Source organism: Eurypyga helias, unplaced genomic scaffold, assembly GCF_000690775.1.
Source record: "Eurypyga helias isolate BGI_N326 unplaced genomic scaffold, ASM69077v1 scaffold25138, whole genome shotgun sequence".
Taxonomy (NCBI): Eukaryota; Metazoa; Chordata; class Aves; order Eurypygiformes; family Eurypygidae; genus Eurypyga; species Eurypyga helias.
In genome coordinates, this window is record NW_010265348.1 from 12,945 (window position 1) to 33,870 (window position 20,926).

The 20,926-nt window shown below is 53.3% G+C and overlaps 1 protein-coding gene across 1 annotated transcript in view; it reads right to left on the reverse strand.

Annotated features, from left to right (window-relative positions):
• LOC104513387 (retinoic acid receptor RXR-alpha) overlaps positions 1–20,926 on the reverse strand; it is a 37,091-nt gene that overhangs the window by 12,785 nt on the left and 3,380 nt on the right. The window contains exons 2-4 of the mRNA XM_010156719.1: positions 19,068–19,218; positions 18,017–18,196; positions 4,951–5,120 (exon numbers count right to left, since the gene is read on the reverse strand). Of these exons, the coding sequence (XP_010155021.1) occupies positions 4,951–5,120; positions 18,017–18,196; positions 19,068–19,218 (501 nt within the window). The remainder of the gene's footprint in view (positions 1–4,950; positions 5,121–18,016; positions 18,197–19,067; positions 19,219–20,926) is intronic.

Below are 20,926 nucleotides of genomic sequence, written 5' to 3' on the forward strand. Positions count from 1 at the left end.
CAGCAGGACAAGGCAATTCCTCAGCATGAGCTACGGCAAATCCCCACGAGCACCACGCTGCTAAGCCTCACTGCTACCCTCCGGAGCTGTGTCCCGGACCCCTGCCCAGTCCCCTCTGCTGTCCCCTGGCAGCAAACACAAACTCTGTGCCTCAGTGGCCAACGTCTCCCATTCTCCAGGCTTAAAATAACCAGCATCTGGCAAGCTCGGGGGCATCCGCCTTCGAAGTATTTTCACCTGTTGCGTGCGGAGATGGATGGGAATGGGCTCGCATTCAGCAGCGCAGCTGAGGAGCAGGGAGCATCCATATGGGGATTTTCCCTTCTTGCTGTGCTGTGCCCAGCTCCTGCAGCTCCCCGAGGTGTGCAAGGGCAGGGGAGTCTCGCTCCAAGGGAGCTAGGGATCTTCCCTCGGGAGGCAGATGTGAGCAGGGACTGGGTTTTTCCCTGGGAGAGGGAAATAAGACAGGATTTTCTCTGGACAACAGAAAAACCCTAAACTCAGTGTGAGGAGGACCTTTGCAGTGTTAAGTGTTTCAGTGGAAACACAAGGAACTGTGTTCAGAGGCATTTGCAGGAAGGGTGAAAAGAAACACCATTGGCCCACGCTACAGGAACATCATCAACTTGAAGTCACCCCCGTTTGGTCAGGAAGCTGGAGCAGGCAGGGGGAAACGCCAGGCATCCTGGCTCCCTATTCCTGGGATGGAGCCTTGCATGCCCCAGAGTGGGACACGACTTACGGGAGACTCCATGCTCCAGCAGAACCTGACCTACGAAGCAACAAGTGCCTGCACAGCCCCTTGAAAGGGGTATTTTAAGGAAGTTAGATGGTTTTGCCACAGCTTTTATCTGGTTGCCTCTGGGCAGGTTGTCACCATCTCCAGGACTCGCCGTGATGCGGCAAACCAGGATCCTGGTCTCCCAGCCCAGGTTGGGGCCGTACCCAGCCTTCGGTGCTTGTACAGCGAGGGGCCCAGCCTTTAATTACACCTCCGATGGCAGTTCCTGGAACCACCACCCTGCTTCCTGGCAGAACTTAATCACCGTGGCATGAGAGATAGCTAAAAGTATCATCCCTGAGGCAGGAAGAGCCCTGCCTGTCTCCAGGAGAGATCGGCAAAGCGGTGCTAGAAGCCCTCCGCATGCACGGTAAGCAAATCCCCTCCTGCAGTAAATAGCAAGGGCATGGTGCCGGAGTGTGACAGGATGAAAGGACACGCAGGCACCTGATCCTTCTGGAAAACCGGAGCTTGGAGACATCTTCCAGAAAATGGTGACTTGAAACCAGCCGTTCAAAGGCCGATTAAGAGCTAATGGGGATCACACCTCTCAGTTACAGGCTTTGCCTTTCAGTGGCCAGGAGCCCATCCGAGGTGGTGCTTACGCTGCAGGAGCCCAGCTTCCCGGCTGCCGGGGACAGGGGGCAGAGGCAAAGCCACCCTCGCACCCCATCGTACTGCCTGGGGACAGGTACCCACCGAGGGCGCACGGCCAGCGCCCAGCTCCCGAGGGGCAGGGATCACACGGAATCTCAGGGTTTGCTGAGACACACAGCACGGAGGAATCCCACAGCCACGCACATTTCCAGCTGGTGGGAACCTCCCAAGCAGTTTATCCCCTTTGCCACGGTCAGAAGCCAGACAAGCGTCACAATTAGCAGCTATTTGCAGCAGCTGAAGAGCTGTTATCAGGGACTCACCACTGCAATTACTTCAAGTGAGCATTTTAGCCATGGTCATCAAAACACTCGTCTTGGCACCCTCCCGCACCCAAGGTGCAAGGAGAGCAGAATCCCAGGGACAGATCCCTCTGTCTCAGCTGCTTTCTGCCTGGCTCAGTATCCTTTCCCCTCCTGTGCATGTCACCCACAAGGATAGCACCCCGCTGTACCCCCCTTTCCCCACCATGGGCTCCAAACCCCATCCTCTCTGGTGTCAATCAAGGTGTCAGGACAGAGTCCCCTCTCAGGTCCCATACTCTGCCTCAGAGCAGCACGCTTGGTCAGCAATGCATTTAGACATCAGGGCTGCTGGAACAGCTCATGGGCTGCCACCCTCCACTCCCACCCCTTTACCAGCTCTGAGGACTGGACTGAAGCCCCACACTCAGGTCCCACACTGTCCTCGGTGGAAGAAATCAGTGGCAGTGCCAGCCAGGCAAAGCAGAGGGACCTCCCTCAACCAGAACTGGGATCTCTGCTCTCCGAGCAGCCAGGGGACCACAGCACAAGGTGACAGTCACGAGAGCATCTGGGACAGTATATTGGGTTTGCGTGGCAAGGTTTTGATAGCGATGGCTCCAAGATGACCCCAGTGCTGCCCAAGGTGAACCCCATCATTGAGGGTGTTAGCCACTGGGATAGTGTATTTGAGAAGGAAAAACTGAAGAGCAACAGCTCTGCAGACCCCCAGGTCAATGAGAAGGAGGGGGAAGACGTGCTCCAGGTGCCAGATCAGAGGTTCCCAGGCAGCCCATGGTGAGGCTGGCTGTGTCCTGCAGCCATGGAGAATCACAGCAGGGGAGAGATCCCCCTGCAGCCCCGGGAGGACCCCACGCCAGAGCAGGTGGATGCCCAAAGGAAGCTGTGACCCCATGGGCAGCCTGCCCTGGAGCAGCCTCCTGGCAGGAGCTGTGGCCCCATGGAGAGAGGAGCCCAGGCTGGAGCAGATTTGCTGGCAGGACTGGTGACAGCGGGGAATTGGCAATAAATTAATTTTCCCCATTTTGGCCATGACAGTAATTGCTGGATCATCTCTCCCTGTCCTTATCTCGTCCCCTTATATTTTCTCTCCTGGGCCCAGCTAAGGAGCGGAGTGATGGAGAAGCTTTGGTGGGCAACTGGCCCCCAGCCAGGGTCAACCCAGCACAGAGAGGAGGGTGTTAACTCCTACAGCATCCCACCACCTCCATCCCAGCCTGGCACAGTCTGGTGGAAACATCCTGGCAAGCACTGGAGCTCTCCAGCTCAACAGCAGCATTCAGTGCGGGTGGACTAAGGGGCAGGGCCACAAACAGAAGGACCCAACATTACCAGGCTAATAGGAAACAGCTACTCCGTGTCTGTTAGGGACTGAATTTGTCTGCCTTTCCATCACGTGTGCTCTCCGGGGAGGGCTGCAGGAGGGCAGCTCCTCCGTCTTCCCTCGCCTCATCCTCCCTCACCTCATCTGGTGGCCTCCTCACTTGGAGCTGCTGATCTCATACATCTGCTAAACCTGCTACAAATGTCACCTCATCGACAGAAGCTGCTTGACAATAATAGGACATTTCAACAAGCCTCCTGCTTCTATTTAGATGCAACACACATCCTTGTTCACAGTAATGCGTGTTGAATTATGCAGCAACCAGCTTTCAATTTGCTACAAGAGGCTGAGGAGACGCAGTGCCAGACGAGGCCATTTATTTCAGCTTGCTCTCTGGGGTTTGTTTTCAAGTCAGCACAATGCTGGCTGCAACTCCCCGGAAGTATTTTTAATCCTGATAGCCATCAGAGCCTTTCTGAGCCCCTGGCTAAGCAGCCTCCTCCATAAAAGCCCCTTGTAGCTCCATGGCCATGGGACCCTCTGGCTGGAGGGCATCGCTGCCTGCAACTGGGCTTTCCAGTGCAGGGCAGCACCACAGCCCTGTATCTGCTCCTGGAGAGTTTCCCTTAGGAATCGTCTCTGCCCTTAGCAGGAAGCCTTATGCACTGAAAAAGCTGACTCAGCAAGGCAGCCATCAGGTGTCCTTGTAGGTGAAGGCCAAAAGGAGCATCCCATAGAGAGAGTCAAGGCTGAGACTCCTACCAGGAGCAGCCTGACTCGGAGATCTCTTGTCAAGCCCTGCCAGATAAGGTACTCGCCGCTCAACCCTCCAGCCTCACATGAAGAAAGAGATAAAGTATTATTGTAGCAGAAAATAAATACTGCAGAGTCCCTCCACTTCCCAGAAGGAGCTGCATTTCATCACCTCAGCCTCACAGACACCTAGCACAGAGCAACAGGGAATGAAGAGGGATATTTCAGCATACATTCCTGCAAGCCTGCACGCCCACAGACCCCCAGCTCTACCTCTATTCCCATTACTTTCCCGGGAACAGGGGTTACTGAGGAACGAGGACTGCATCCTAAATGCTGCCTAGACTGGGCACTTTCTCTGCAACAGAGCTCTTTATGGGGGTTTCCCACAGGGTCCATCCTAGAAACAGAATTTAAGAGGATAGACTGGCTCTCACATTTGGAGCTAGCTGCTTTGCAGGGAGGCTTTCTCTAGGTAAGGCTATAACCTGTTGATAAGGGAATCTCTTAGGAAAGGGTCCAAAACGGTTTCCCTCATCACTCTTTTCCTATTTCCCTGTCAGCTATCTCTTGTTTACACAGGGTCCTGTTAGAGCCTGGATTCTCCAAGCAGGCCCAGCTATAATGCAAGATTCTGAATGGAAAAGGAAGTTGAAATCAAGCTTTTCAGCAAACTTCTCCAGGTTTTTCAGAGCCAACCAGTTGTATAATTCTGCATCTGAAAAGTCACACCCCGATTTTACAACTCTTATCTCTTTGCACTTCAGCCACACAGCTCTGTTTATTGGCTTGATTGGACTCTGAGCTCTTCAGGGCACAGAGTATCTTCCTGCCATTTAAGCACTAAGGGCTGTTAACTAAAATAAAATCTTCTCTGTGATCCCTTCTAATTATGCTTTACAGTATCCGTTCCTTCGCTACGGCAGCAAGACAGACAGTGCCGGTGGTTGCGCATGCGCAGAAGGGTTTGCTTTCCTCATGGTTTCATCCAAACTCACACACAGCAGAGCTAAGAAGCTGCATTTCTGAGCTTTACTTACTTCTTTTCCCACAAGACAACCCTCTCTGACCTAGGCATGCTGCTGTGTTCATGCTAGGCCAATCCTAAAGCCCCACAAGCTATCCCCCCGCCCCGCATGCCCGGGATGGGGCCAAGGGGAGAGCTGCCTTACCGAGCTCGGCGTCAAGCCCATATTTGCTTCAATGTACGTCTCTGTCTTTGGCTCCACTGCAAGTTCAGCTTCCAAGATCTTTTCCACAGGCATGTCCTCGTTAGCACTACTTGTTGACTCCACCTCGTTCTCGTTGCGGTCCTTCCCCCGCTGCCTCTCCTCCTGGACGGCTGGAAGTGGACAGAGAAGGGACAGCATCAGCCTAAGGGTCCCAGCCACAGTGTCATGGGCTGAGCTGGATCCCTGAAGCTCCACGGAGCTGCGGGCATTCCTTAGCCATGAAAACCTAAAGCATCCTCAGTCCTTGTGTCCTGTAGGAGCACATGGACATCCGATGTCTTGTTGTCCCACCTGACCTTCCCACCAGTGTGGTCAGTGGATCTTGGGCATGGACAGTCCAAGGGGGTATGACGTTTGAGGAAGACGCTGCTCCGTATGCACTCCCATGGGAGCACAGTGAGGGAGGATCCCACTCAGACCTGGCCTCTGCCGGGAAACTCCCCTTTCTGCAGAGGGAACAGTCCTGGAAGCAAAAAAGTTAAAGCCACGTGATGAAAAGCAAAGGAAGCAACACGGCGAGTCACCAGGGCAGAGGGAAATGGATGGGTACCACCGCAGCAGCAGAAGAAACAAGGAGATGAAGTGATAGATAGGATAAGGGAACCCTAAAGAAAAGAGAAATTGGTCAGGTTAAAGCATAAATCCAGAGTTCCAACATCTTCTGAGCCTGTCAGTGCTGAATTTCTACGGAGGTCATGTCATGCATCCAACTCCCTGGCCCAGCAGCGATGTTAACGGCTGCCGCAAGGCTCCGTGGCAGGATGGAGCTCCCGTGGGACAGGAGCTGGGATCTGCTGTCAGGCGCTCTATGCAAACCACTACCCTGTCTTTGTCTCTGGGCAATTTCTAAACAGACAGGAGAGACCTGTCCCAAACCCTGTGTGGCAAGAATAATCTAGCCAGAAGCATGTCACATGCTGATGAGTTAATGTCTGAGCAGTACATGGATGAAAGACACTTATTAGGTGCCAATAACATGATTATTAACGATCTCTCTTTGAAACCAGCACACATGCTTTCCTTGAACCTGGAAAGTAGCTTTACACAGACAGTTACACCGGTGACTATCTCCTTCTCAATCATAACGTTACATCCCCTAAATCACACACTTTTCCACACACCGTTGTTTCCCACTGTACGTTTTAGCCTGGTCTAGCTGAGAGCAGCCCAAGCAACAGGAGTTTCCATCACTAGTCATGAGAGACACCTCCCTGAACTTACCCAGCTCTGTCCTAAGGGCTGAATGAGGCATTCACTAATGGAAAAGGCCTGCTATTTATTGACAATTATCCTAACACCTTACCTCTGCTGATTGTGAAGCTGGTTAGTGATGTTAAGTGAAAGCAGCAGGGGCACAGGTACTGTTCTAGGGAAATCAGAGCTGTCTCTAACACCCTAAGGCTTTTTCGGTAGGACCAGCCCTATGCCAAGTGCAAAAATAAAACCTCAAATATGATACTTATTTCTTAAAACCCAGGAAATTAAGACACATGCTAAATGAGTCCTATATGGATGTTGATCCCATTAACCTGGGGCCAATTTCCACTGCTCGCCCTCCCCTCCCGCAGCAGCCACCGGTGCAGCACTGCTGTTTGCTGCACGTCAACACCGTTCAGACTCCTTCCACGTGAAAGCTGTTATGCAGAAAAGCAAGAGGCTATTTTCTGCAAACTGCTCTTAAGTTTATGGGCTGCAGAGGCTCCCGAGGCCCACACAATGTTTTCTGCTTGGTCTACCAGAGCCAGGTAGGCTGCTGCTGTCAGAGCTCAGATTTGTGTCGTGGCTTCTGTCCATCTGGCTCTTGTCTGGCACGGATTCTTCTCTTTGCTTTTTCAGGCCAACCTAAAATCCTGTTTAAATTTCCACCTCTACTCCTGCTTTCTCAGTCATCAAAAGCCTAGAAATTTTTGCTTAATGGCAACCTTTCTTCAGCAGCACAGATGCACCAAAACTCCTTTGGGCACATTAGAAGAGATGAAACACCTACTAAATAACAGAAAAGCCTAAGAGAAAGGCAAACTCCCAACAAATGGGATTTTATAGGATGACTTAAATGTCGAAGATCTGACGCGCAGTCGCGGCAGGTCTCAAGGATAAAGGAGCAAAGCATGGTTCCTCGCTCTGAGATCAACCACACAAGGACAGGCTCCCCCGCCGGGGCCACTCCAACCCATCTCCTCGCTCAGCCGCCAGTGACTTAGCTGGATGCTGGGATTTGTGGGAAAGCGTTGCAGAGATCTGGGGAGACAGTGGCTGCTCAGAGCCATAAATATGTGCATTCAACCTCATCACAACCAACAGTCGCATTCTTGGGGCGAAGAATCAATGCACCTGAAGGGTTACAGGAGAGTGAATCGCACAGGTCATCACCGCAGCATTTGCTAGCGATTAGGCTGCATCTAGATTATATAAACGATAGATGGAAGAGACAGATGGCAAGAGATTATACATGTAAGTAGTTATTTCCATTGATCTGTGCTCTGAGCTGCTACACCAGAGAGTTGGTGCTGCTGCTCGCAGGGGAGCTGGTCAGCAGAAAGCTGACTCATCCCAGCCTGCCCAGCCCCACCAGAACCCCGACCCAAGTCCCTGCCCGGCTGGCTGCTGGCAGCAGGGACACACCAGGCAGAGCAGATGGCGAATCCGCTCCGAGCACGCCAGCGCCAAAGATAAACCAAGCCATGGCCAGGGGGAGCGTTACCTGCTTTACTACCCCCGTGTTTCCAAGACCAGAGAGTCCTCTCTAAAGCCAGTGCAAGCCTGGCATCGCTCTGCATTCCCTCCCTGCAGCTTGGATGACCTCCATCCATCCCCTGTCCCCGGCTCTCTGGTCTGCTGGAAAGCAATGCCTGTTTCCCAACGCTGAGCTCAGAGACCCATCCTCCTCCCTGCCCACTCGGAAGCAGCTTCACGCACAGGGCTCCACCGAGGTGTGCATCCGCAGGACGAGGGGACCGCACCACGTCAGCTCCAGCTGCTGCTGGCTCGCAGGACTTGCGTCACCAGGCGTTTGTGAACCCAACCTGCTCCTCAGCTGGAAACGGTGCAGGACACCCGCCCAGCCCTGGCTGCAGCTCTTGGGGCTGCCTGCGAGGCAGCAGCTCCTCTAGATGTTGCCTCAGTTGTAGATGCTATTTTCTCTCCCTACGGGCAGCTGGAGGAATGAAGTGGGAACAGATTCCTTCTTTGTGTGAGCAACAGGTTCGCTCCTGCAACGCTCTGTGCCTGGCCCTGGGGTGCAGGTGTCAGCGCACACACGAACCTCCCTCCGATGGCCATCTTAGTGTCACCTCTTCCAGGTGTATCCCTCCTCAGGATCCAGAGGGTGAATTCATTTCAAACCTAGCGTCTCCACTTCCCTAGTTTCGGGTTCACCCTGAAGCATCACACAGCTCCAGGGGTGGCAAGCCCCACACAGTCCTGAAAGGTGCAGGGATTTGCAGATGGCATTCCAGGCTCTTGTAATCCGTGGGTTCCAAGACACGGACAACCCTGTGGATGCGGCCATCCTTGCAGCCAGTGCTTCAGAAGCTCAGCAGAACTGAGAGGACATCCAAGGTGGAAGGGGGAGGCAAAAGGGTCAGCTTCTGAGTGACATCCTCCATGTCTCTGACCTCCACGGGTAGATGTCTGCAGCTCACCGCAACCACTATTTCCCTAGACCTGCCAAGGACCTGGCAAGTCAGTGCTCCTTCTTGGTAGAGATGCTGAGGGACACATCCCCATTTCAGGAAAGAATGAGGCCTGCGTTTCTTGAGATGGAGGAAAAAACAGCAGGTGGGGTAGGGGAAGGGAAGAAGGAGCAAGGATTCAAGCAAAACAGCTCTTTTTTTTAAAAAAAATCATGCAATATGGGATGTTTGTGTAAAGGAGTATCTTCAGTAGTGAGGAGACCCCTCACCATACAGACCTTGGACCTTATTTCTGGAGTTTGCTCCCCACTCCCACTGGGGATTAGCCAAATAAACCACTGTGGAGATGACAAAAATCCATTTTTTGAATGGATCTGGTTTGGGAGCTGGGCTTCTCTGTGGCTTTGGTTTTTATTTATCTTTTTTTAAAAAAAGAGAAATACGAATGTGGAAGCTGCATGGCAGCTTGTCTGGTAGTATCGAAATGGGAATACCTTGTTCTTCTCGGCTTCCCAGAAGTCTTGTGGGCCGGGATGGATGGTGCTCCATCCCTGTAACACAGTAAAATTTAGAAACAAAGTTCATTATATCATTTGGTTCTTGTTGCTTCTGCTGGATTTTTTCTTCATGTAAACCATAAATTCACAGGCTAAAGACAAAAAGACAGAGGGATTCTGCAACTGGCTCCCCCAACCCAATTTCTCCCTTGTGGCACTATCAATGTATATTTAAGGAAAAATAAAAATCTTCAATTCTGGAGGGGCTATGAGAGACTTCCCCCTCCTGTCTCACACATGATGCTTTGCAGGATTAGCAAGGACACGCCATGGTAATTCAGGGGAGCTGGTTCTGCTGCTGGCTCCCTTCTCGTGCTCAGCATCGATGCCCCCTCCACACTGTGCCGTGCTGCTTAGCTCCGTGGGTCAGGAGACATCCAGCTTCTGTTCAAGAGGACCCTGGGAAGAGGATTAAACTACAGGCTGCCTGTGATAACAAGGCACTTGACAGCATGACCTACAAGGACCTTTCCAAACCCCAGTTGGGCTTTCTTGCTCTTACTGCAATAAGACGGTGATAATGAGGAGAAGGTCTGGAGAGCACATCCCCGCTGCTGCGGGCTGAGTGGCTGCTCGCCAGGAAGAGGGAAGGGCTGGCAAGGGCTTTGCAAGACCAGCGTGACTCCCCTGTCTCCCATCGCACTCAATTACTGCCCCAGCAGACCGGCTGCTCTGGGATGGGCGCTGGGAAGCCATCGAGAGGAGCCCGTGTCCTTCCAGCTCAGCGCTCCGGCTGCAGGCGGTAGATGAGGTCCACTCAGGACTGCTGTTCCCAACCACGCTGATTTTTCTGGTCATGAGGGTGGGACAGCTGACAGTGTGAGTCGCTTCACCTTAAATGCAGGAGGTCAGCCAAGCCCATTGCTCGCTGCACCTCACAAAACTCTCCTGCGAGGCAAAGCAGTTGTTGCACCAGCCCTGTCTCCCGTGCCATCTTTCCAGAGATGAGCTTCCCCATGCTCTCCTCCGTGTTGATGGCTGTGCCAATGCTTTTATTTTTCTTCAAGGAGGCTCATATGGTTGAGAGGTTTTCTAGTCTGATTTTCTTAACATAAGGGAAGCATTTAAAACATGCAATCCACTTGAGAAGAAAAAAAGATGTAGTCAAAGAGCTCCGAGGGGCAGCCCCACCTCCTCCAGCTATGTCTCAGCCGAGCCAAGGACAAAAGCCTGTGTTTTCCATGGCACCTGATGAAGAGGCTCTCGTGTTCTTCTGCTTGATTTGGCCTGTACCTGCCTAAGGCCAGTTGCTGTCATTTTTCATCTCCAGCTTCTCCGGCCCATCTGCACTTCCCCAGGCCACGGGACAGCAAGATATGGAGCTCCACGTGTCAAGACCACTTCTCGGTGACCTCTCTCTTTAAGAACCAAAATGCCTCGTCCCGTGGATTGCAGATGAGCCTCAGCTGCCTGGGTCCAAGGGCTGATGTGCAGAAAAGCCAGATCCATGCTCTGCCGGTGTGCACATCACCCCTGACCGCCTTTGCCTTCGCTCATGGTGCAGCACCGGATGGCTGATTAAGCACGTCGACCCCATCGCAACGTGAGCAACCAACCTAAAGAACGCTGCAGCCGCTGGAGAAGAACAAGCTGCCCGCTGAGGCTCTGGGGAGGACTAGGACACCAAGAGCCCACCGCAGCATCCCCAACTCCTGCCACTTCACCGCACGCCTCGCTGTGAACGTCGCGAAGCCCCTGCTCTTTGAGATGTGTCAACATCCCACAATCCCAATCCTCCGGCAAAAGTTCTTTCCCTGGGCTCGTAGAGAGAAACCCAATGCTGTGATCTGCAGACTGATTAGACTTTTAAAAAAGGCAGACATCGAGTGCACGCTCTGTTTTTCAAGCCTGGTCACTGATGCAATGCGGGCGCTCGCAGCCGGGTCCCCCACGCTGTGGCACGGGCACGGCCACGCTCGGTGGCACTGCGCTTCTGTGCCAGAGGAATATTAATGAGGGGAGAAAAAGGCACAACGGGATTTTCCACTGAGGCAGAGGTGTTTCTCAGAGTCCCTGTGGGAAGGAGCATTGCAGGCTTGTTGGTTTGCTAGGAAGGACGTGGAGGCTACGGCGGCTTCTAATTAGCAGTTACCCTGCGTTAATACAGATGAGTGCTTGTTTCTGAGATGAAAACCCCTCCTTCCAGGAACAATAGCATGGATGACTAGCCAAGGGTTTGTTTCTTTTCATGGGGGAGGAGGAGGAAGGATAATTCACTCCCATCAAAAATGGACTGAGTGGGGTTTTCTCTGGTGGATGGGTCCAGCGACTGGAGTCCCTGGGCACGGGGAGCCCGGCACCATGGGGTGCAGGCACCGATGCTCAGCCTGGTGCCTGCGCCCCAGGCAACAACAGGACCCCGTGGGTGAACAGAGTATGCACTTTTGGCCTTGAGTCTCCTGTTCTTAGCACGCTCTGATCATCTCCCTCCTTCCTCCCTTTTGCTCCTTGCCATTCCCCGACAGATGCAGGGATCCACAGAGCAAATACGGATGAGGATGCTTTCCAGACCGCTCCAACCTGGATGCATTTTGGGGACATGCTCCTGCATCACCAGCGCACAGAACTCCTGGAAAGCCCAGAGGCTCTGATAGCCTCCAAGACCCAAACCTGCTCAGTGTTCCCTCAACCTACAAGTGGGTGGCTGTTTTATTTATGAAGTGCTGGGTGGAGGGTTATTGGGGATTTCCGTTTCACCAGCGGTGGAATTTATTAGGCTCTGCTGCCTTTTATGATGCTGCATCTTAGCTGTGTGTCATCTGCATCTTGAAGTGCTTATGCCTGAGGTACCTGTTTATATCGAAATTGCCACGATAGCTGAGGAAACTCACCCAGGCAGTGTTTCATCTGCTTTGCTTTCGTGTGCCTTCTTGTTTTTTTCAAAGATGCAGCTTTCATCTCCTGCAAACAACCCCAAAAGCTGAGATACAAGAAATAAATGGTGGTGTTTTCTCCAACGTTTTCAGGGAGGGTAAAAAAGCGGACTGAAAGCTTTGCATGCAGTCAGTCCACACGGGAAACAGGTCTGGAAAACAACAGCAAAAATCGCTAGCTTGTTTCACCCTCAAAAGCCGGACACTGTGAAGTATAAGCAAACAGCAACATTGCTGAAACAATGAGAGAAAATCATAACCCGAACCCTTCTTGTCAAGCTAAGAGTATCCTTAAAAACAAAAACCAAACCCAGCATCATTTAACCAGCTGGTTTAAAGAGCAGCACTTTAAAAGGATGTAAGAAACAAGCTCATTAAGCTGAAAGACATTTTCCATTCCAAATTATTACTAAAAATAACAGTGCTCTTGAACTCTGCCCCTTCACTGGGGTATGGCCACTTGCCTACTTCTACATTCCGTGCGTTGGAGACCTGGATTCCTGCTCTTTCTCCCCTGACTCCTCTTGCTCCTGTTGGTCCCAAGACATGCTCCAGGAGACAGGATGGCTCCAGCTCTGGGGGGGTGCAGGGGGGACACATAGCTATGGCAGGGGGATCAAGTGCAGAGCAGTGACTGCTGTGTTAGTGCAGGAGTTGAGCTCCAAGTCACTCTGGGTTAAACCAGGGGAAACTTGGGTCCTTCTGCACTAAGCGATGTATCTGAGAAGCTCCCCAGAGACACGAGGAGGTCTCTGAGCTTCAGACTGGAGTTGTTCCCTGCAATGCTGCAAGTCAAACCCCTCCCAGCTTAAACCCCTCAGCTCGACAGCAGTGCAAGCGAGAGGGGAAAAACCAACCAAACACAGGGGAAGAGGAAGAATTAGCTCAGGCTGTGACATTTCCTGAAGTCTTGAAGTCAGAGATCAGGCATGCAACCAGACAGAAGATGTCCTGGATCCTCAGAGCACGACTCTGGGTCATGTCACGGCAGCTGACAGACAGAGGTGAGCTGCAGCCGTGCCGTACCCAGGCTGTTACGGTACCTGCATCTGGGTTTTGGAATGAACTCTGGGGCCAGTTATGCAGCCTGAGCCGCAGCTGCTGGGACAGGACAGCGTTCTGGTCTCCAGATGGGCTACGAGCTTCCCGGTGAAGATGCATCAACATCTATTCCACCTGGTCGCCATCAGTGCACCGCAGCACGCTTGGGCTGCCGGCTCAGCTTGGCAAGTGGTAGCCCTGTGAACAAACCGGGCAGCCCAGCAGGTCCTACCGAGACAGTCTGGCTCGCGCAAGGAGCTGCTCATGTCCGGAGGCAGGGCTGGGGGAAGAAGAGGCAGGAGACAGAGCGGGGCCGGGCTGCGCCAGTTCCCAACGTCTGTTCCCTGTGAGCCGTCCAAGGGCGGCCGGCGGGAGCATGAGAAAGGGCTCCTCGCTGGTATTTCCTGCTCGCTGTACGATCCGGCAGCGTTGCCAGCAATGGTGGGGCTGGGGCCTTGTCACACGAGATAGCGACGCGCTGCAACGTGAGACCGTGGAGTTTGTAGTCTGTGACGACCCCCTTCACCTCCGAAGTTAACCCCAGCTAAAGGCATCGCATGCAGGATGCCTTTACCCCAACACCCTCGGTGTTTACTCCCACCTCTTCACAAGACTTCTGCCTCCCTAATTCAAAGGCAGTTTTTCCACTTTTTCCCTTTAAAATAGAAGGCTGCTGAGACACAGACACCTTAGACCCTAATCAGTAACAGACCAAGCAGAGAGGGTTACGCTTCTGGATGCAAACAGCCACCCCCACAATAACAATCCCTGCATTAGTCAAGATCCCTGATGGTAATCTTAATTTTGTTGACTATCCAGTATTTAGTGGAGGACAGAGTACAAAAACCAAAGCCTCACACAGCTGGCAGTAATTCACAGGGGAAAGATGCTGCCAGTTGCTTATTTATTATAGCTGCAATAGAGTCCGTGAGGCTCAATCACAGGGAACACGGCATCAGGATCTATCTTCGATGTTTTTAACAGGGAGCAACAAGAAGAGATGCATGCACCAGAAGGAATCTTCTGCTTCTGCAGGCTTTCATGCCTTTAAAATCCTGAGACCTGACTGCAAAAGCAAAGCCCAGGAGCCCTGAAGCAAGCCCCCAGCCCCCCACCTCCATGGGTAGGCTGCCTCTGCCCTAGCCAGGCTCCTTCCCAGAGCACGTGGCCAAGAAGATCCATCCCTGCAGGTCTGTCCCGCTCTACTCTTGGCACATTCACCCAGAGACCCTCCAGGTGTTGGGATCAAACCCTTCCAGAGCTCCCTCAGCTGCTTAAGTTGTCCCACTGATCTTACTCCTTTAAGTCAACTTCTCAGCTATGTAAGAGACCCTTTCCTTTTACCCTTCTGGCACAGGTTTTTGGGTACAAATGTGGCCCTCATCCCTCTTCCCAGCACCGTGCTGCAGGTCTCAGCACTGCTCACCACCATGCCGGATGCCTTCAGCAGGTATGCTCTCACCAGAGCTGTAATACTCAGTTTAGAAGGTTTTACTGCACTTCCATGACATACAAATACCTTTGGGCTACAGAAGAGATTCCCATCAGGAATTTGCTATGCCTTTCCATGGCTATAAATTAGGTCTCCAGAGCAAGACATTTTTTAGGGAAATGAGGCCCATTACCCTGGTCCTGTTACTTAAAAGATGCAAAAGTTTACACGAGAGGATAAAAGCCAGCTATGACGTGAGTGACTATTTAGGCAAAAGGAATTAGCAATGCAGGATTTAGCCCAAAACTGTTCCCCAAAAGAGAGGTGGTGTGGAGGCAGCAGGACTGGTGTAAGGACGAGGACAAGGCTGGCAGAAGGGATGGGCAGCAGCAGTGAGCTGGGATGGATGCCACGAGGAGACCTTTTTTTGACAAATCAGGTGGTTATCACACATGAAACTCAAGAGCAGTTCGAAATCAAAACTTAGCGAGGTCCCACCTCTCGCTTTCAGGTCTAGGACAACACTAGGACATCTCCAAACCTGCCATGGAACACTCTGAATTTTTAGGTTTACAACACGAGAAAGCTTTATTTGGGGAATGCGGGAGTTATTCCAGCTCTCCCTACATGGGGATTATACCCCAAACATCTACTGACTGCCAATGTGCCGCTCTCTGCCCTTCTCCAAACCTGTCCTCGTGCAGCGCCAGCATCAGAAGATCAGCCTGAGTGCACTTCCAGAGCTACAAAGATCTCATCTATCACACTTTTAAATAATTGGCTGATCGTTACGAATTCATTTGGTATTCATTGTGATAATGTTAATCAAGATGAATTAATAGAGTCTTCATACTGTATGTGCTCTCTGGGGAATTCCACCACCATTGAGAAATTAATTAATGGACATATAATTTTAGTGGTGCTGCCCATGCAATCACTGTTAATGGTAGGCATGAAGCAGGTACCCGATCATGGGATGTCAGTGCAGGCTAGAGAGTTAAAGCACTACTGCTGATGTCCCTGCAGACACTGGCTGAGGTGTTGTAGGGGTCTGACAGGAAAAGTGGGTCTCCAGCTGCTGGTACAAAGCTCCAGAGGCAATGCCAGGGAACTGGGATGTTCCACATCTAGCTACACCTGCATTGCTCCCCGTAGAAGCAAGTGCTGCTGCTGAACACATACGAGACTTCTTGGCTTCTTTTTAGTCCCGAGTCTCCCGGGGCTGGAGATCAGAATTTCCTCCTTCCATTTCCTTCTCCTTCCACACATATCCCACGGGATCTAGCACACTCAGTGGCTCTGCCCATAAGCAGCCAGGGCAAAGCCAGCCCCTCGCACAAGAAACACCATGGTACCACTCATCTTCAGAGGCATTTCCCACGCCTGCATGCTACCACTTGTCTTAAACGGTATTTTCTGAATTCTCCACCTCTCCATTTAATACTAGAGGTTTTCTCTTTCCCACCAAGCTGGAAATGATGCAAAAAGGACAAGAAAGACAGGAGGTGCGGAAAGGGTAGAGGATGAGGAGCTGGGAAATGCTGCAACTGCTTTGTGGTGATGGCTCCAATGAGCAGCTTTTAGAAACCCTCTATCAAACATGTACTGCTTTGGGCGAGTGTGGGGAAGGGACCACGAGTGCCCCGAGCTCTGCCCAGCGGTGTTCCTTGGAGTTTCCCACTGTGCATCGTGGTTCTACCAAAAGCAACACATTATCAAGGGGTAACGGGTTTACGCTGAAAGCAGGTAGATTTAGATTGGATATCGGGAAGAAATTCTTCCTGCAGAGGGTGGGGAGGCACAGGGACAGGCTGCCCAGAGAAGCTGTGGATGCTCCATCCCTGGAAGTGTCCAAGGCCAGGCTGGATGAGGCTTGGAGCAACCTGGTCCAGTGGAAGGTGTCCCTGCCCATGGCAGGGGGTGGGACTGGGGGGGCTTTAAGGACCCTTCCAACCCAAACCATTCTGTGACTCCATGATTCTATGATCATCCCTTCCACTCCCTCCAACCATGAGCTCTCTCCGAGGTTTTTGCCTACAGCCACCCCTGGCAGAGCCACTTCCTCCTCTGCAACCCATCCTTAAGCCAGAAAGCTTCATTCCCAAGCACCGAAGGATTAAGTTCTGCAGGGCCGAGGAGGCCCCCCTGAGTCGCCTCCCAGCCCGCTGCAATCCCCCCACACCTCGAGCTGAGACAGCTCTGACATCTGAAGCCTCGGCATGGCGTGGGTCCTTAGGTAACCCTGTAAACTGAGCGTGGCAGGGTCTGCTCACACTCGGCGCAGCCCTGGTGCTGCCCCGTTTAATCAATGCTCCAGACAAGACTAAGTGCTCTTCAAAGAGACCCGGGCTGGAGCACTGCTCGCCGCAAGCAGGCGACTCGGCACAGCGGTGGGTTTATCGGCCGGTCAGGGAGGCAAGTGTGGCCCTGAAGATGTAAGGGGAGAAGGCAGCGGAGAACTGAGCAGCACCACAGGGTCATTTTCACATCATCTTTGGTAAAGGCCTGTTCTGCCAGCAGTTTAAAACAGGCGCAGTCAGCATTTAAAAAGAGCATTTAAATGAGGCACTGCCAGGGAGTTTTACATCCTAAATTTAAATTCCAGTAAGGGGAGGGATATCTTTTTACAAGACTGAATTTCTTTTTTCCTCCCAATGAGAAAAAAACCCATTATTGCTACTGCTAGGGAATGAGTGAGAGCAGCCGGTGCTCAGCACGGATGCCTGAGCGGGCTCTGATGAGAAGGACGAGAATTCATGGAGCTTCCCTGCCCGCCCTGCGCGAGGCGTGCACTACAGCGCGCAGCTGGGACACGCGCAGGAGCCGCTCACCTCCCTCCCCGGCAGCACGGTGGTTAGTAACCGGCGGGTTAAAAGTGATCTTTATCTTGCCAGCGTCCCCTGACCGGCACCCATTCCAGGATGAGACATCCTGTGTTGCACGGAAAAAGAAGGGCCATGTCGGGTGGCAGCATTTGTCCCCTAAAATGCGCTCAGCCCCGACAGCTTTCACACCTCTGACAGGGCTCTGCAGGGAAAGGGAAGGGCTCGGTGTATTTGCCATCGCTGCTCCCAACACGTGGCAGCCGGCGCAAAACCAGGAGTGCAAGTTCCAGGGCTTTCACTGCCCCCCGCTCACCGCTGCCATGCTCGGTGCCTCTGCCTCATTCACTAACGTGCAACCATCCACCATCCGAGTACCGCTCCAGGACCTACCGCTGCTTTGGAGCCCAGGAGCGGCCTTGGCTACAGCACAAAAACAAATCATGGAATTTTTTAGGTTGGAGAAGACCTACAAGATCATAAAGTCGGAACATAACCACAGATTAGAGCCATGCCCCGTCAGTGCCACGCCACAGGCAGCCCCGGCGAGGCTCATGCTGGCGTTGGCGCCCCTGGTGCTGGAGCCTCCATACAAAGGACAGGTACCTGCAGCACCCATGGGTGCTCGGCCAGGCTCTCTCTGCCTTACCTTCTCGCTTCATCCCCATCGCAAGACACTTCTGGTAGCGGCAGTACTGGCAGCGGTTGCGCTGGCGCTTGTCGATCAAGCAGTCCTTGTTGTCGCGGCAGGTATAGGTGAGGTCCTTCCGCACCGTGCGCTTGAAGAAGCCTTTGCAGCCCTCGCAGCTGTAAACCCCGTAATGTTTACCTGTGGGAGGATGCGACTCGGGTTAAAAGGACCCCCCAGGCATCCCAGGTCCCCAGTTTGCCCTCCCTCCCCGCAGACAACCAGCTCCTCCCAGGGCTTCCCTCAGCCATGTCTGGGGGAAGCAGAGGTTGCTCAGAGCTGCGAGCATGAGCTAAAGAGCAGTGGCTTCAACTTCACTTCCATAAAATCAGGATGCCCTCCCTGGGCTATGACCTGCCTTATATTCAGGAAAAACCTTCCCCATTTCTGAGCTGTACATCAGGGGTGAGGCAGTGCAGCAGTGAAACACAGGGTGCCCCTCTGTACCCCCTGCAACCCTCCCAGACTCCCCACATGCCCCAGCCTGCTCTGCACCATGCACCCACCTTCCTCTTCCAGCCCCAGAGCCCGACAGGCACGGGAGGTGTCCCTAAGGACTTCACAAACTAAGCGACCTGACCACTTATGTAGCAGAAAGTTTTTAAACCAGCATGAGAATAAAGGGAATTAGCACATCTTTATCTCCCACGAGTGGAAAGACTCTGTGTGAAGCATCTTTTTATCTGGCGCTGTGAGACAGGACCGCTGCAGATCAAAGGATGGGTAAGGAGGGGGACATATGGCTGCGCTGCTCAGGGCTGAGGGATAACACCACTGCTAAGCTGAGACCTGGGGTCTCCTGGCTTGGGTCAGAGCCTGCCCCAGGCCAGCCTGCCCCCTCATCCCTCCCTCTGAGGGCACGGATGGCTCCTCTCCCAGCAGAGAGTGCCCACACGTGCTCACTGTGACGTGGGACCCAGGGAGCCACACAGACCCTCGCCAACCTCCCCCGGGGTGCCCACACACAAGCGCAGCCGCTGCGAGCCCCTCCCGGGGCAGGCACCAGACTTACCTGAAGATCTGTCCCCGCAGATGGCACATATGTGCTTGGTGAAGGAGGCCATCGTTCCTGAGGGATGTGCTGGCACTTTGAGGACTCCATTGAGCCCCAGGGGTGGCTTAATGTCTTCTGAGCTGCTGACGGGGTTCATGGGTGAGTTGAGCTGTTGAGACAGAAGCACTGAGCTCAGCAGGGAGCTGGGGTGTGTGGGGCTGAGCCAGCTCCGCAGCAGGGCTTGCCCGTGCGCTCGGGTACGAGGCAGGGGACAAGCTTCCAGTGGGGACAAATATTGCTTAAAACATCCACCCACAGAGCTGAACCAAGAAGAGGATTTGGGCACGTGAATCCAGGGAGCACACAAGTGCTGCCCTGGCATAAGAGCCGGTGCAGCAGCAGGATCCCACTGGGTCTCGCTGCCAGCACTGGGGTGGAAGGAGCAGGGATATGGCCACTGCTCCGTGCACGACATGGAGCCACGCAGGGCTGACACCAAGCACCCCAGGAGGGATGTTCTTGTATGCTTTAAGGCGAAAACAAGCTCCTCCTGCGTCAACTGACCCCCACCCATGGCACAGCCATGGCACAGCCCCCATGCCCAGGGGCTTGCCAAGCCACCCCGGCTTCACACCGCCTCGGGATGCAGAGCAGGGAAGATATCTGCAGCAATGGTTCATGGGAGAGCTGCTGGCTGGGAGCAAGTGCGTGCAAGGATGATGAAGGCCAGGACACTCACGCTTCAGCTCTGCTATTTATACAAGTTCTTTCAGCATTATTTCTCCAAAGAAAAGCTTCACAGCAAATGTACAGATCCCAGATGCAATGGGGCCTGGCTTTCAAGAGCTGGCTTGGGTGGGACACTTCTCTGCAATGTCCATCCTGGTGGCAGTTTCTCCATGCACCTCTCCTTCCCATCCCAGTGAGCTCAGTCCCCAAGAGCCAGTGAAGAAAGCGGAGAATTGGGTGGAAGCTGGGTGCTGGCATGGCCCTGTGGCACTGGTATTGAGTGAAGGATTCCTGAGCTGGTTCCCACATCACCCTGTGCAGCAGGCAGGGCCGTTATCCCCCCATGGACAGAGAGAAACTGAGGCAGAGAGATGTAGGGCCTATCTCGGTAAGGGAGACAAGCTGACAGCTCCCTGCCTGCCCCAGGGCAGATCCAAGGAGCTCTGGGGGTGGGCAGGGGAGCCAGGCTTGGTCAGCGCCGGACGCAGTGCCGGCCAGCAGCACCGCGACTGTCCTCCTGGGGACCAGCCTGCCAGGGACTGTCACAGAGCCTCTGTCCCTGCCAATTTCTAAATCCAGGTTGGATACGCTGGATTTGTGCTTGGGTTTGTTGTGTTTCTCTTCCCTAACAGAGATACTCAGCAATTGCCACTTGTCACAAATTAATTCAGGGAAGTCCCAGAGCTTGTGATCTGTCAATTAGAGGAGTGCAGCCATTCCAATGGCTTTAAAGTCTCCAGGCTGGTGGGGAATATTTGGCAGGCAGATGACTAATAACCGCAGAACAGAGCAAGGTAAACCCACCCTGGAGAAATGTGATGGATCTCGCCTCTCTCTCCTGCCCTGCCAGTGCCAGTTGATGAACCAAAGGCAGCCGGGATCCAGCACTGCCGAGGGACACGCTCCTGGGCTTTGGCTGCTGTTTGGTTACGCAGCGATGGGGCGGAGAGAGGAGGGACGAGCGGGTCCCCAGACAGGAGCATCCCTCTTTGGGATCTGTGGGTCCCAAGGTGCAGAGCCTCGCTCTGTGCTACCGGGCGAGCAGGGGCTGCCAGCACAGCAGCGGCACATCCCTCCACGGCTTTGAGGTCACTGACTCCAGCAATTCATCCCAGTGCACTTTTTGGGAACAGAGGCATTTCCCAGGT